Here is a 16,177-nt window from a genome sequence, read left to right as displayed (position 1 = left end):
AGCCTAAGAAATAACTAAAATTAATATATTTATGCTATGCTCAGCATTTCAACAACACAACAACAGCACTTCAACAACATGCCTATACATTTCGCATTTAGGCTGTATAAAATGAACTTCAAAAATATAATTAGTTAGAATTAAATAATAATGAAATGAAAAATGCCTTATTAGGCTATACTTTGGTTTGAGTATCATGCGGTGAGCTATGCATGCCTATGTAGTTTGTTAATTTAGCCTAACAGATGGTCTTATATTCCCATGCCCTAATCACAGTCAACACAAATCTATTTTGTAACAACAATATCATGGAATAAAATAAAATAAATTAGAAAATGATGGTTTCCCAAATGAAAAAAAGTTACAAATGCATATAGGCCCACCTGCTGTGTTAAAAAATGAATGGCTTTTTCTCTCATTCATTGATGATCAGATACTTCAGTTGTAACTGGTTCCGTTGCGCTCAATTTTTACAGTTGATAGACAACTTTTAAAACTGTTCCAAACTGAGACTATCCTCTTTTTTAACAATAGCTTGTATAGAAATCAAAACGTCTTTGGTGCTGCAGCATGCGCTCATTCTTTGTCATGCTCTATTGTGGTATAAAAACATATTCTGCTTGTCTCCAGTAATGTAAAATGACGTAGAATTTTCTCAGACCGCACATAAGACAATAGATTAATGTAGTGCTTTTACTATAATGGAGATATTTTCACCCCTACCCTTGTCCGCAGTGGTCTTCGAAGCCACAACCTTGTGGTTACTTTGTCATGTAACGCTTACAAAACAAAGAACAGTTTCTGAAACTGCATATCTCAGTCTCTGGTCTGTCCTAGGAGTGAGGATAAATTGTAGGCATGTTCTCTGCTATCCACTTTATGTTTGAATTATTATGTTTGTTTTTTTAATGTTCAGGGAAGGTCAGTAAAAATATATTTTACTGAAGGGAGGGCCATCCATTTTCATTTCAGAGGTCCGATTTTCTCCAGGTACAGTATCCCTCATTATAAATAACGTACAGTCCCTTACCCAGAAAGACTCACAGCTGTAATCACTGCCAAAGGTGATTCTAACATGTATTGGCTCAGGGGTGTGATATTTCTGTATTTCATTTTCAATTCACTTTGTCATTATGGGGTATTGTGTGCAGATGGGTGAATTCAGGCTGTAACACAACAAAATGTGGAATAAGTCAAGGGGTATGAAAACTTTTTGAAGGCACTGTACATACAGAGCATCACACACAGCATCTCATTCTCTCACTCTCTCTCTCTCTCTCTCTCTCTCTCTCTCTCTCTCTCTCACACCATTACTTCACTGGAGGGGAGGGGAGATGAACCGGGCATTACAGTAAAACCAACCACTCAGGCAGGTTTTGGTGCAAAGGTTTCAAAAATACAATGTTCTGCTTTTTAAATGTATAAAACAAATTCATGTATTGATGTCCTCAAAACCATAGCTGTCCAAATAGTATTACATTATCAAGGCAAAATTGTAATATCTGCCATTATAGTACTGTACCTGATAATAAATTCAAGTAGGCCTATGAACCTCCACTACACTAAAGCGTATTTATTAATCATAAGAACATGGCTGGGGCAATAATGGAGATGCTATTTTTGCCATCCCTGAAAGATCCCACCATACTTCAGTGCAGAAAAGACAGCATGAAGAAAATATAAGAGAGGACGAAAACCAATCCATATTTAATGAAAATATTAGACATGTGGGGGACGTGTCCTCTGCTCATAATTATTTCATTGCTCCTCAGTGGCAGTAAAAACTCCCATTACAGCTGTTGCAGTCCCAGAGAGTGGCTCATGAGCTCTGTGCCGTGTGTGTGCACAGCTGAGACCTGCTAATTAAATGAAGATGGTTTCCAAGAGCCGGCCCAGGGTGAAGAACATTTATCCGCTATGTCACAAAGAGGAGTCGGCAACACGACTTCCTGACAGATGCAGGATCCCTTTTAAATGTGTATTTGTTCTGATACCAACAATGCTTAAAAACAGAGTCTGGCGTGTAACAAAAAAATCTACACCGTACCAACAGATTTAATGGAAATGTGTATTTTGGCATTCTGCCATTGGAGGGAGCCATGACGGTCAGATACTGTGGCTGTTCAGTACAGAGTGGCCAAGCTGTATCCCAAATGGCACCCTATTGCCTTTATAGTGTTCTACTTTTGATCAGGGCCCATAGGGCTTTGGTAAAAAAAATTATGCACTATAAAGGGAATAGGGTGCAATTTGGGACACACCCACTGAATAATTGTGGTCCCAATTTTGTCTGTTCAGAGAGCGTCTTGCAGTGTTAATCTCAAGGACAGAGAACACGGTAGGAACAGAACACGGAATAAGGCCATCTGACAGCAGGCTGCTCTAACACCGTCATGTTTACAAAGAGCAATAGCCCTGAAAGCAACTCACCTAATTTAACCAACAGTAGTCCGAAAAGGAGAGCACACAGCAATGAATATGTTCTTTACCAGGCAGACGCCGACTGTTTAACAGACAAATAAACTCCAATTAATTACAGAGGTACTGGAAAGCGGTAAATGCCTAAAGTTAAGGGACTGACAAATAGATATACAATCCATATATCAAACAGAAGCCGGTAGTTAATTGCAGCGAGCATCCAGACTTGATTTAGTAGATGTATATAGGTAAAATGGAAATGAGTGGTGATTGCAATTCAATCCTCAGACAATGAGAACACGCTGCATACTGAACACAGCTGTTATGAGGCCATAGGAGTGTGTTCAAAATGCAGCCCTCACTTTCCCAAGGCCAGCGCCATGAAAGCACAGCTCACAATGAGGGATCACTTCAAAAGAGCTTGTAAACAAAGGCGAGCCCATTTTAATCTGCCCATCGCATAGATAATCAGCTAAAAATAAAACCACCTTGCCTCCTCGGCTCTCATCCAATGAGGACCGGCAGTGAATTTCCGTATCAAAATAAATTATTGATGTAGGAAAATACATGTAAAATGAGATCTAAATTGGTGCGGCGGAAGGCTGGATACATTTCTTGTAGATAGCGGCATGTATACAGCACCATCTAAAGCTGTCAAGGGACGTTTATTGTTGCCTTGTGTGCCTCTGTGTTCCTGTCGTTATGGATTCATATCAAAAGGTCAGTGGTAACCGCTACTGAAACTGCTTTGCATGGTACACTTTTACTAACGTTGGAAAAGTCCAGCATCGCAACATGCTGAAGATCCAAAAACATCTCAATGCGGAGGTAAAAGAAACGAAAACAAACATACTGTGAGGTAAGAAGCTACTTACTAAAGCAATGTGACAGCCTATTCCACCACAGTCACACAACTCCAGATCTACAGACTAGACACTAGACTAGACAATTACACACTAGCCAACTACACCATTGGTTGCTGGTGAGCAGAGATATAGCAGGACGGGCTAATTTTAATGGCTGGAATTCCATTACAATAACCCCTTCCTCCGATATCTCCGCCCACCAGCCACCACTGGACTACACACTAGACGACATACTACACACTAGAACACTACACACTAGACTATTACACATTAGGACCTCCACAAGGTCTGGTTGTACAGTGAGTTACTGACCTGCGGTGGCCCATGCAGGAAGACAGCCCCTACAGAAAGTAATCAGTGGGGCTGTAGTAGAGCTTCCTAAACACCTCCAGCCTGGTGAAGTTCCTCAGGACCCAGGCTTGCAAGGGGCTATTATTACAGTACTCCACCGTGGGGCGCCAGCTGCCGTCCTCCAGCCTGCTGATGGTCAGACACGACTGTGTGATGATGTGGAGGAACGTGTGCTTCTGTGGATGGGCATCCGGATGGAGGATGTCATGGAGGGACATGAGGAGATGGGAGTGGTGAGTGAGAAACGCTAGGACAGATCCAGACTCAGGCCAGGCAGGCCCAACAACAAGATCACCAACAGTACTGTATACTTCTATTCCAAAAAAACACAATCTACACAACCCATCTAAAGGGTAAAAGGACTATGTTGGAGTGTTGCTCAGAATGGAACCACCTTTTCCTACAATCAGAAAACCTTCAACCAGACCTAGTTTGATAAAAGTGGATGGGACTTGGTGGGATGGTGACACTGATATTCTATAGTCCTATGAAAGGATGAGCAGGGAGGGATTGAGAATAGAGGTGAGAAGAGAGATGGCTCTGACCAGTGCTTGAATTGGACTGTTACACACTGGTACTGAGTACCGGCACCTCAAATTTGTTACTGCTTGAGTACCAGTACCTCTTGAAGAATATTGGCTTAAAAATATTGCAGAGTACCGGCACCTAAATATAAACAGGTACCCAAAATGTGTACCGACAGCTATTTCAGTCCACTTCAAGCTCAGGCTCTGACCACCTGGAATATGGAGATTATGTAGAAGTCAGGTATTTCTCTCTGTCTCTCGGATGCTGAAAATGATGACCATATGAAATGTTAATGGTACGGCTGGGATCAGCAGTATCGCCCGTCACACTGTTGCTAAAAATAATCAGGCCGTTGACAGCGGCATTGAAACCCCACTGCTGTATATGTCAGCGACATTTCTTAATGCATGAATTATTCATGTTTTCATATTACATATTTAACTAAAGTACAAAGTGTAATGCCTGGATCTCTCCGAGGGTTTGTCCAGAAATAGATGAGCCTGGGGGCTTTTCAAAGTTGACAGTGACATGAGAGATCTTAATCAATGACAGGTGACACCATACTGGAGCAGGTAGCAGGGTTTTTCTGGATCAGAAAGGGGTGGTGGGCATGGCAGGGGGCGTGGCAGGGGGCACGGTCGGCCGTTGGAATTTTAGAGAACATTTTAAAGGCCCCGTAGAGACATTTTTGTATTTTTATGCCAATTTACTGCAATTCTACAAATAGTATTAATTGAACTGAGCGAAGGTTTTGCGTTTTTTTAGCTAATTTCCTAAAATTCTACACATTTTGCCATGAAGCTGAGAGAGAATGTTGCAGTCTTAAAGCTAATTTCCTGCTATTCTATTTTTGCCATGGCTAATGCTGTGTTATTTTGTATAATAACAACATATTTACTGCTAAGTTCAATGTTTTTTAATTTTAAATTCTCCCTGACTGTCTAGCTTTTATTTAGGTGATTGTTAGTTCTCAAAGATTATATTCTAAAAAAATATATAGCATCATAGTTTTATTTACATAGTTGATATCTGATATGAATGTGTCCCAGTGGAAGAAATATAACGATATTAATTGTTAATATTAAGGCTGGTTTGAGAATACACAATTGTTGTATGCTACAGTTTCCCTATGAGAATGTATATGCTTTATTGTTGGTGCTGTGATAGTATGCTATGCTTGTTTCAAAGTCTGATGCACATCAAAATGGCACTTGTATTAGCATAGATGGTTTTCATGATAGATATATTATGGATTGATCTAGAAGTGCACTCAATTCATCAAGTCCTGGATCATTGAAATGAAAACCAATCTTTTGGAATATCATGGGCCATCCAGTAGTGTCTAACATTGCTGTCATATGGTTGCAAAATTCCAGCAACTTTCCCAAAATTCACAAGAATTCCATTAAACTTCCACCCAGGATTTCTGGAAAGCCATGGAATTTTTGGAAAGTTACTGGAATTTTGCAACTCTATGTCTGAGTCAATGGAGTGCAATGTGGGACACACGTCATTAGGCTCAAAACAGGACAGTGGCGTCTGTTCGGTCCACTGGTCTGGCTAACAAGTCACATTCCTCAGAGCATTAACATAACCTCTTCAATTAACTACTAACACAACTTCACACAGGACTTCGTAGACTACTGAGAAAAAACACTGGCCTCACAACCACTAAGAACAAGATACTACTACCTGCCAAAGACAGGACTTATACACTGTCTACATCAACTAGATGACAACATTCAAGAGCACCAGGTCAGAAAGCTTACCTCAAAATCATATTCCCACTTGCCAACATACTACATGAGAGAAGAACATTTTAATAAATGGGGAATACTATGGGCTGCAATGTGCACAGAGCTACAGAATGAAGGCTACTGTACAGGATTTGACCGGAAGCCCAACTCCTGACATGTAGCACCATCTGGTGGCTTAAAACAATCATACAATTTTTGAAGATTTATAGATGTATTAGGACAGGTGTGTCATTATACATATGAAATCTCTTCCTATGTAATAGTGCAGAAATTACTCTGGACAATCAGTGTGTGGCAAAGGCATCATAATCACAAGTTATCACACTCCTGTCATGACTCACACAGTACAGGAGGAGTCTTGAATTTGATCTTACCTCTGCATCATACTCAAACATCTGATTCCCCTTCATTTGATGACACTTCAGCATGACCACAGGGCCATGGGGACGAGACACATCCAGACACAGGTCATCTGTCCGGATCTCCTTATCAGCTGTGTAGGAAAACACCTGGCGGAGAGAACAATACATTTACTGTACCTACTAGTCCATAGCTCCTTGGGTTGCAAAATTCTGGTAATTTTCCCAAATTCTTAGGTTTTCTAGAAATCCTGGCTGGAGGATTCTGGATTTCCTGCTAATTCTCTCCATTCCAACCGGGATTTCTGGAAAACCTAGGAAATATGGGAAAGGTATTTTGCAACCAAGTCCATAGCTCTCTGCTCTTTTTACTCTCTACTGCAGTCTCCTTACCTGATTCCCACCCATGCCATGGCAGTTGAAGAAGCCAACTTTCTCATTTTCCTTTCTGCCCATGTTGTCCACACACTGGTTCGTTTCAACATTTCTGATCTAGGGGTAGAAAGGAATAAAATGAGAGATTCAACATTGGATTCATACTTATTCATAATTACCATCCTTCCATCCAACCTGGAATATTTACAGCTAACAAAAGCCACGCTTATAGAGGTGAAAGAAATGGCATCCCTCTCATCAAACACTGGCACATCATTTCCAGGTGACAAAATTAAAAGCACCTGCTTCCTGTCTCTGTGGCCCAGATGTCAAATCTAATTAAATATTTACTATTCAATAAAACTAGCAATCTAACTCATTACCTCACCGGTGATGTAAGTCATAATTCGGGACCTTGCTTAGCAACGCAAATGGCTGCATAAATCAGACCGGTTGTGATCTATGTTCCCAACCCAAATTCTTATTTAATGATTCCATAATCCAATGAGCCATCTAATGTCTAACTAATATACTCATAGGGGCATGCTCTATGTACTATGTGTTGTATAACCTGCTTACTATGCAGGAATGGTACCGTTCATAATTAAATGATATAAAAGCTAATGACTGGAGCTGTTAAAAGTGGGATGTGTGCTGTGGAGTGAGTTAATCATGGAACAGACGGGAGCGCAGGAGAGGGGAAGGGAAGACTGAGGGTACTCCTGCTACTGCAACTGCTGCAGTTCCCTGCCATAGGCAGCTTTTACTGCAGTACATTGGATGCAGGCTGTAAAATCGTGGAGCCTCATCAGAATTAAACTTGGGGATTACAACCTCCTCTCCAAACTCCCAACCCGTCACATTATTTAACATGCTCTTTATCAATCATGGCCTTCCTCTTTTATTGGCATATGTTATCAAGATCATTCCCCTCTTTGCCTGGTGCTAACCTGTTCTCTAGAATGTTGTTAGCTAACTCTAGCCTGTGCTTGGGTTTGAGTCAACAACTAAACCCATGACGCCAGTTATCATCCCTGACTTACTTTAAAGAGAAGTAGGACTACTGTCTTATGATATCAAATGAATGATCTGCATTGCAAATGGCACCCAATTCCATATGGGCCCTTGTTAAAAATAGTACACCATATAGGGAATAGAGTGCTATTTGGGATGCATACATGGTCATGAGAGGTACATTGGGCTGTAGTATCTGAAATACTTCATACTTCACCAAGTGAGTAGTATCGCCTGGGGATCTGAGAGTCAGGGTAGATGTTCTCCAGGTACCAGGAGAAGGGTTTACACTGCAGAGCTTCACGCAGGGCCTTACGAGAGGACACATCTCCATAGCCCACCCGGGCCACACCTGCAACACAAACCAAGACCATGGGGCCATATGTATCGAGCATATCAGACTAGTAGTGCTGATCTAGGATCAGTTCTTAAATGTACGATTATAATGAATGGACAGAGGGGATCCTAGATTAGCACTCCTACTTTGAGAGGATTGATACATACAGCACCTGGTTCAAGTACAGAGACACATGCATTGAAATATCAACTAAAGACAACAAGAGCCCTTACTGCTTACAAGCAACACTGTTTTGGTTGGTGGGTGTGGCAGCTGTGGCTGCACCACCATTGACTTTAGTACTCTGGTATCTATTGTCTGACTGACTTTGAGTTAATAAAGCCGCATACAAACTTGGTCTCTTTTTTCGCTTTCTTGAGTAAGGCAGCTCCAAAATGCAGGTGTTTCAGCCTAGCTCAGTGCTTTCTGTGGTGGTGGGGCAGCCAGCGGAAAATACGGAGCGTAGGGGTTGGTAATATTCTCTAGTTGCGCCGTGACTGGATAATATTCTCTTGTTGCGCCGTGATTGGCTCAGTGTTCTGTCACTCATGGGGACACTACGTCACTCATGGGGACACTACGTCACCGCCAAATCCAAGGGTAGAGCTCGAAAATTCAAGCCCCTTGGATGCTGCCATAGAGTTACATTAGAAGTGCCCATCGAAGAAGGCTCAAGGTCATTGGCCACAGATAAAATGACATCAAATCACGTTATATCTACCGTAGCTTTGATTGGACTGATCATGTCAACATCATACTTTCAAAATCATTGCTAGCAAGCTAGCAGTTATCATCATGAATCAAATCGATAATCTACTGGCAAATGCTTTTTAATACTTGTCATATGAAGAGAAATAATGAAGATAAATTATAGATCAAACAAATCGGTGCTCATCGGCCATTGGACATAAACATTACACAACAAGTTGGAAATCGCGAATTCAACAATGAGTGGTTTGGAAGGAATCAGTGGTTAACTGCAAGCACTGCAAAGCGATCACTAGCCTGCTATTCAGTGGAGTGGGTGTGTGGTCCCAAGTCTGGGTTTAAGGGTCTCTTTTCCAAGCTTAAAAGGATAAACATTTAACATTGGCCATGCTGTCAATCCAGAATGACTTCTGCCGCGCTCAAAACAACTGGAAACTCAGAACTGAGAAATCTGACTTCAGTGAGTTCAAGACAACTGGGAACTCAGAAAAAAACGAGCTCTGAATGGGAAAATACATTTTGAACGGTCATCCAACTCGGAATTGCAAGTCGGGAACTCGGGCCTCTTTCTAGAGCTCCGACCTGAAGATCCCTGAAGTCATCATGATTCTACCTTGTTTTTTTCAGAGTTCCCAGTTGTCTTGAAAGCACCATAAATCCAGAGAATGCCAGACTTTGATGACGAAGTTTGATGACAAAATTTGCCCACGAAGGACCGCCATACCACCTTCCTGTTCAAGTGAGCACAGCACAATAAGGTGAGTCCAAAAATGTCTTGCATGCTGCTGCATAAATGATGTAATATGCCAGGGAGATATGTATACTGTAGCTAAGAAAGTAATACTAAGTGTATGTTGTGTAGTAAGCTGTTAGTAGCCCATGTGCCTCACCCTAATAATTTGGTCCATTTTCCCCTCATAATTCAGCTTACTGTTCTGACTTGGTGGTGCACATGTAGCCTATAGCCTGTTATAGAGAAATGTAATCATCGAAATGTAATCATTGTCTGCCCCCTTTATTTATCCTACGGTTCTGACTTGGTGTACAGGGAGAATACTGAAAGAACGGCCCATGTTCTGAATTCTGTCGCTGTACATTTCAAAAGTGCTGAACAAATAGTTATATTGACTACGTCCGTTCTAGCTCACTCATTAATGTCTCAATCGAAATTGCGGATTGCCTCTCATCCGCTCGTCGTCCCCTTATGCCATAGTTTGTACATCTCAATTGTCAGTAGAAACCACATTTGTTTAAGCAATCAGCCATATAAGCTATGGTTTTTTATAAGGCAGTAAATGAGACTGAATGAACTGTTTCGCTGCCAGACAAGGCTCCGCTGATAACCAGGTGTAGCAATGGTAAGGTGTTGGGACTGCTGTTGGGACTCTGCTGTTGGGACGGCTTTATGTAGGCCCTAACAGTTTGTGGGCACTTTTTGTCACCGTTATAGTGCAATTCATGTATTGTTTAGTGTTGTGTTGTGTTGTGTAGTTGCTTTGCTGGCATGCATAAAAAAAAGCAACACTGTTTTGGTTGGTGAGTGTGGCAGCTGTGGCTGCAACACCATTGACTTTAGTCCTCTGGTATCTATTGTCTGACTGCACCGCCAAAGCTGTACACTAGAGGGACCTATCCATTATTACATCTTTAATCATTGCCTCTAGTCTACACTGAGTGTACAAAACATTATAGATGGCCCACCAAGATTTACAGTTGAAGTCTGAAGTTTAAATACACCTTAGCCAAATACATTTAAACTCAGTTTTTCACAATTCCTGACATTTAATCCTAGTAAAAGTTCCCTGTCTTAGGTCAGTTAGGATCACCACTTTATTTTAAGAATGTGAAATGTCAGAATAATAGTAGAGAGAATGATTTATATCAGCTTTTATTTATTTCATCACATTCCCAGTGGGTCAGAAGTTTACATACACTCAATTAGAATTTGGTAGCATTGCCTTTAAATTGTTTAACTTCCGACAATAAGTTGGGTGAATTTTGGCCAATTCCTCCTGACAGAGCTGGTGTAACTGAGTCACATTTGTAGGCCTCCTTGCTCGCACACGCTTTTTCAGTTCTGCCCAGAAATTTTCTATAGGATTGAGGTCAGGGCTTTGTGATGGCCACTCCAATACCTTGACTTTGTTGTCCTTAAGCCATTTTGCCCCCTTTTTCCTTCAAACATAACGATGGTCATTATGGCCAAACAGTTCTATTTTTGTTTCATCAGACCAAAAAGTACGATCTTTGTCCCCATGTGCAGTTGCAAACCGTAGTCTGGCTTTTTTATGGAGGTTTTGGAGCAGTGGCTTCTTCCTTGCTGAGCGGTCTTTCAGGTTATGTCGATATAGGACTCATTTTACTGTGGATATAGATACTTTTGTACCGGTTTCTTCCAGCATCTTCACAAGGTCCTTTGCTGTTGTTCTGGGATTGATTTGCACTTTTCTCCCCAAAGTACGTTCATCTCTAGGAGACAGAACGCGTCTCCTTCCTGAGCGGTATGACGGCTGCGTGGTCCCATGGTGTTTATACTTGCATACTATTGTTTGTACAGATGAACGTGGTACCTTCAGGCGTTTGGAAATTGCTCCCAAGGATGAACCAGACTTGTGGAGGTCTACAATTTTTTTCTGAGGTCTTGGCTGATTTCTTTTGATTTTCCCATGATGTCAAGCAAAGAGGCACTGAGTTTGAAGGTAGGCCTTGAAATACATCCACAGGTACACCTCCAATTACCTCAAATTATGTCAATTATCCTATCAGAAGCATCTAAAGCCATGACATCATTTTCTGGAATTTTCCAAGCTGTTTAAAGGCACAGTCAACTTAGTGTATGTAAACTTCTGACCCACTGGAATTGTGATTCAGTGAATTATAAGTGAAATAATCAGTCTGTAAACAATTGTTGGAAAAATGACTTGTGTCGTGCAAAAAGTAGATATCCTAACTGACTTGCCAAAACTATAGTTTGTTAACAAGAAATATGTGGAGTGGTTGAAAAACTAGTTTTAATGACTCCAACCTAAATGAATATAAACTTCCGACTTCAACTGTACATGCTAAAATCGCCACTGGGTGGCAGGCACAACGGTTTGTGTCATGAACTGCAATGCTGCTGGGTTTTTCTGTCTGTCAGGAGCTCACTGCTGCAGGAAACTCTGAGGGCCCAGAATATTTTATACAATGTTGTAAGTTTGCTAGCATGAGCTTTGGGGGCAGACCAAGTTAATAGTTGATACAATGTTTCAAGTTCCTTGCAGACAGGCCATGCACAGCCAATGTGATTTATAGGATATATATTTTTATCAGGATATTTTCAACCTGTATTGTTTTTATTTGTTGGTTTTATGTAGGCTATTTTTACATGTTGGCAATGGCAATAGAAGTTACTTTTATATTTGTATAATTTTCATTTAGATCAAATTTTGATTAACCACATGACATTGATTTTGAGATATGAAGACTTTATTATAAATTAAATGAAACTGTTCCACAAAAATGTGCATATGAAAATCATAACTGGCACGCAGATCAGTAGAAAGGGTACGATAACTTGGCACTCTAAATGGAAAAGGTTGCCGACCATTGGTGTAGCCTATTACGGGCAACCTAAGGAGCATAACTCAGATTCTGCAAAGGCCAGCAGGCAGCGGGAGGAGGAGGGTCTGGTAGGGAAAAGTTTTAAGCTATGTTGACCTCTGGCTCCCTCTAGTAATATGTGTGTCGTAATTTTTAATTGCAGTGCTTAAAGCATCAGACAAGCACAGTAGCCTACATATAGCTGATTTTATTCAAACATAGGGTGTGTCTATATATGGAAAAATACAAGTTTTAAAATTTAGACTAATCGATTGGTCAAAAGAACAGACAACTCTCGGTCGACCAAGATTTATTTTAGTCGGGGACAGCCCTAGCGTCTACAGATACGCCGTATTCTGACCTTGACTAAATTCCCTCATAAATCCACCACCTTTACATGCAAGGAAACCATGAATAAGGTTGATCAAACGTGCTGGTTCCAAGTGGAAAAAGCTTCTACCTTATTTTTTCAGATAGAAATAACAGCATTCTCCATGCACTGCACTTTATAAATTGATAAGAACTTGATAAGCACTAGGTAAATGAGTAATCCGTTTGGAGAAGGGGATTGTAAATACACAAAACAATTGTTTTAGAGGATTTTTACTTATGATCCCTGGGGACGTATGTGAAACCAGTCATATGGAAGCAAACTGAAAATCTTATCAACATACAGTGCATTCGGAAAGTATTCAGACCCCTTGACTTTTTCCACATTTTGTTACGTTACAGCCTTATTCAAAAATTAATAAATCCGCTTTTTTCCCTCATCAATCTACATTCATGGTCAAAAGTTTTGAGAATGACACAAGTATTGGTCTTCACAAAGTTTGCCGCTTCAGTGTTTTTTGATATTTTTATTAGATGTTACTATGGTATACTGAAGTATAATTCCAAGCATTCCATAAGTGTCAAAGGCTTTTATTGACAATTACATTAAGTTTATGCAAAGAGTCAATATTTGCAGTGTTGACCCTTCTTTTTCAAGACCTCTGCAATCCGCCCTGGCATGCTGTCAATTAACTTCTGGGCCACATCCTGACTGATGGCAGCCCATTCTTGCATAATCAATGCTTGGAGTTGGTTAGAATTTGTGGGTTTTTGTTTGTCCACCCGCCTCTTGAGGATTGACCACAAGTTCTCAATGGGATTAAGGTCTGGGGAGTTTCCTGGCCATGGACCCAAAATGTGTTTTGTTCCCCGAGCCACTTAGTTATCACTTTTGCCTTATGGCAAGGTGCTCCATCATGCTGGAAAAGGCATTGTTCGTCACCAAACTGTTCTTGGATGTTTGGGAGAAGTTGCTCTCTGAGGATATGTTGGTACCATTCTTTATTCATGGCTGTGTTCTTAGGCAAAATTGTGAGTGAGCCCACTCTCTTGGCTGAGAAGCAACCCCACACATGAATGGTCTCAGGATGCTTTATTGTTAGCATGACACAGGACTGATGGTAGCGCTCACCTTGTCTTCTCCGAACAAGCTTTTTTCCGGATGCCCCAAACAATCGGAAAGGGGATTCATCAGAGAAAATGACCTTACCCCAGTCTTCAGCAGTCCAATCCCTGTACCTTTTGTAGAATATCAGTCTGTCCCTGATGTTTTTCCTGGAGAGAAGTGGCTTCCTCGCTGCCCTTCTTGACACCAGGCCATCCACCAAAAGTCTTCGCCTCACTGTGCGTGCAGATGCACTCACACCTGCCTGCTGCCATTCCTGAGCAAGCTCTGCACTGGTGGTGCCCTGATCCCGCAGCTGAATCAACTTTAGGAGACGGTCCTGGCGCTTGCTGGACTTTCTTGGGCGCCCTGAAGCCTTCTTCACAACAATTGAACCTCTCTCCTTGAAGTTCTTGATGATCCGAAAAATGGTTGATTTAGGTGCAATCTTACTAGCAGCAATATCCTTGCCTGTGAAGCCCTTTTTGTGCAAAGCAATGATGACGGCACGTATTTCCTTGCAGGTAACCATGGTTAACAGAGGAAGAACAATGATTTCAAGCACCATCCTCCTTTTAAAGCTTCCAGTCTGTTATTCTAACTCAATCAGCATGACAGAGTGATCTCCAGCTTTGTCCTCATCAACACTCTCACCTGTGCTAACGAGAGAATCACTGACATGATGTCAGCTGGTCCTTTTGTGGCAGGGATGAAATGCAGTGGAAATGTTTTTTGGGGATTAAGTTCATTTTCATGGCAAAGAGGGACTTTGCAATTAATTGCAATTAATCTGATCACTCTTCATAACATTCTGGAGTATATGCAAATTGCCATCATAAAAACTGAGGCAGCAGACTTTGTGAAAATGTATATTTGTGTCATTCTCAAAACTTTTGACCACGACTGTACACACAATTCCCCATGATGGGAATTGCGTGACCCTGGACAACACCCTGTCATTCTCCGCCAACATCAAGGCGGTGACCCGATCCTGCAGGTTCATGCTCTACAACATTCGGAGAGTACGACCCTGCCTTACACAGGAAGCGGCACAGGTCCTAATCCAGGCACTTGTCATCTCCCGTCTGGATTACTGCAACTCGCTGTTGGCTGGGCTCCCTGCCTGTGCCATTAAACCCCTACAGCTCATCCAGAATGCCGCAGCCCGTCTGGTGTTCAACCTTCCCAAGTTCTCTCACGTCACCCCCCTCCTCCGCACACTCCACTGGCTTCCAGTTGAAGCTCGCATCCGTTACAAGACCATGGTGCTTGCCTATGGAGCAGTGAGGGGAACGGCACCTCCGTACCTTCAGGCTCTGATCAGTCCCTACACCCAGGCGAGGGCATTGCGTTCATCCACCTCTGGCCTGCTGGCTCCCCTTCCTCTGCGGAAGCATAGTTCCCGCTCAGCCCAGTCAAAGCTGTTCGCTGCTCTGGCACCCCAATGGTGGAACAAGCTCCCTCACGACGCCAGGACAGCGGAGTCACTCACCACCTTCCGGAGACATTTGAAACCCCACCTCTTTAAGGAACACCTGGGATAGGATAAAGTAATCCTTCTACCCCCCCCCCCCCCAAAAAAAAAAAAAAGTATAATTGTAAAGTGGTTATCCCACTGGCTATAGGGTGAATGCACCAATTTGTAGTCGCTCTGGATAAGAGCGTCTGCTAAATGACGTAAATGTGCCCTTGAGCAAGGCACTTAACCCTAATTGCTCCTGTAAGTCGCTCTGGATAAGAGCGTCTGCTAAATGACTAAAATGTAAATGTAATGATGACAAAGCAAAAACAGGTTTAATTTATTTTTTGCTAATTTATTTATTATTTATTAAAAACTGAAATATCATATTTACATAAGTATTCAGACCCTTTACTTAGTACTTTATTGAAGCAACTTTGGCAACAATTACAGCCTCAAGTCTTCTTTGGTATGACGCAACAAGCTTGGCACACATGTATTTGGGGTGTTTCTCCCATTCTTCTCTGCAGATCCTCTCAAGCTCTGTTAGGTTGGATGGGGAGCGTAGCTGCACAGCTATTTTCAGGTCTCTCCAGAGATGTTTGATCGGGCTCTGGCTGGTCAACTCAAAGACAATCAGAGACTTTTCCCGAAGCCACTCCTGCGTTGTCTTGGCTGTGTGCTTAGGGTTGTTGTCCTGTTGGAAGGTGAACCTTCTCCCCAGTCTGAGGTCCTGAGCGCTCTGGAGCAGGTTTTCATCAAGGATCACTCTGAACATTGCTCCGTTCATCTTTCCCTCAATCCTGACTAGTCTCGCAGTCCGTGCCGCTGAAAAACATCCCCACAGCATGACGCTACCACCACCATGCTTCACAGTAGGGATGGTATTGGTCAGTTGATGAGCGGCGCCTGGTTTCCTCCAGACGTGACGCTTGGCATTCAGGCCAAATAGTTCAATCTTGGTTTCATCAGACTAGATAATCTTGTT

At 41.9% G+C, this 16,177-nt stretch overlaps 1 protein-coding gene across 2 annotated transcripts in view; it reads right to left on the bottom strand.

Moving 5' to 3' along the window:
• Positions 1–3,625: 3,625 nt before the first annotated feature.
• LOC311129800 (polypeptide N-acetylgalactosaminyltransferase 13-like) overlaps positions 3,626–16,177 on the bottom strand; it is a gene marked incomplete at both ends in the record, with an annotated part of 76,922 nt that continues 64,370 nt past the window's right edge. The window contains 5 exons of one of the 2 annotated variants that reach the window (XM_084162253.1): positions 3,626–3,811; positions 5,933–5,962; positions 6,295–6,429; positions 6,673–6,771; positions 7,881–8,020. In XM_084162253.1, the coding sequence (XP_084018379.1) occupies positions 3,626–3,811; positions 5,933–5,962; positions 6,295–6,429; positions 6,673–6,771; positions 7,881–8,020 (590 nt within the window). The remainder of the gene's footprint in view (positions 3,812–5,932; positions 5,963–6,294; positions 6,430–6,672; positions 6,772–7,880; positions 8,021–16,177) is intronic. The other variant, XM_084162254.1, reaches the window with a different exon arrangement.

Source organism: Coregonus lavaretus (genome assembly GCF_964263955.1).
Source record: "Coregonus lavaretus genome assembly, chromosome: 5".
NCBI classification, from domain to species: Eukaryota; Metazoa; Chordata; class Actinopteri; order Salmoniformes; family Salmonidae; genus Coregonus; species Coregonus lavaretus.
This window is presented reverse-complemented; position numbering and strand designations above follow the sequence as displayed.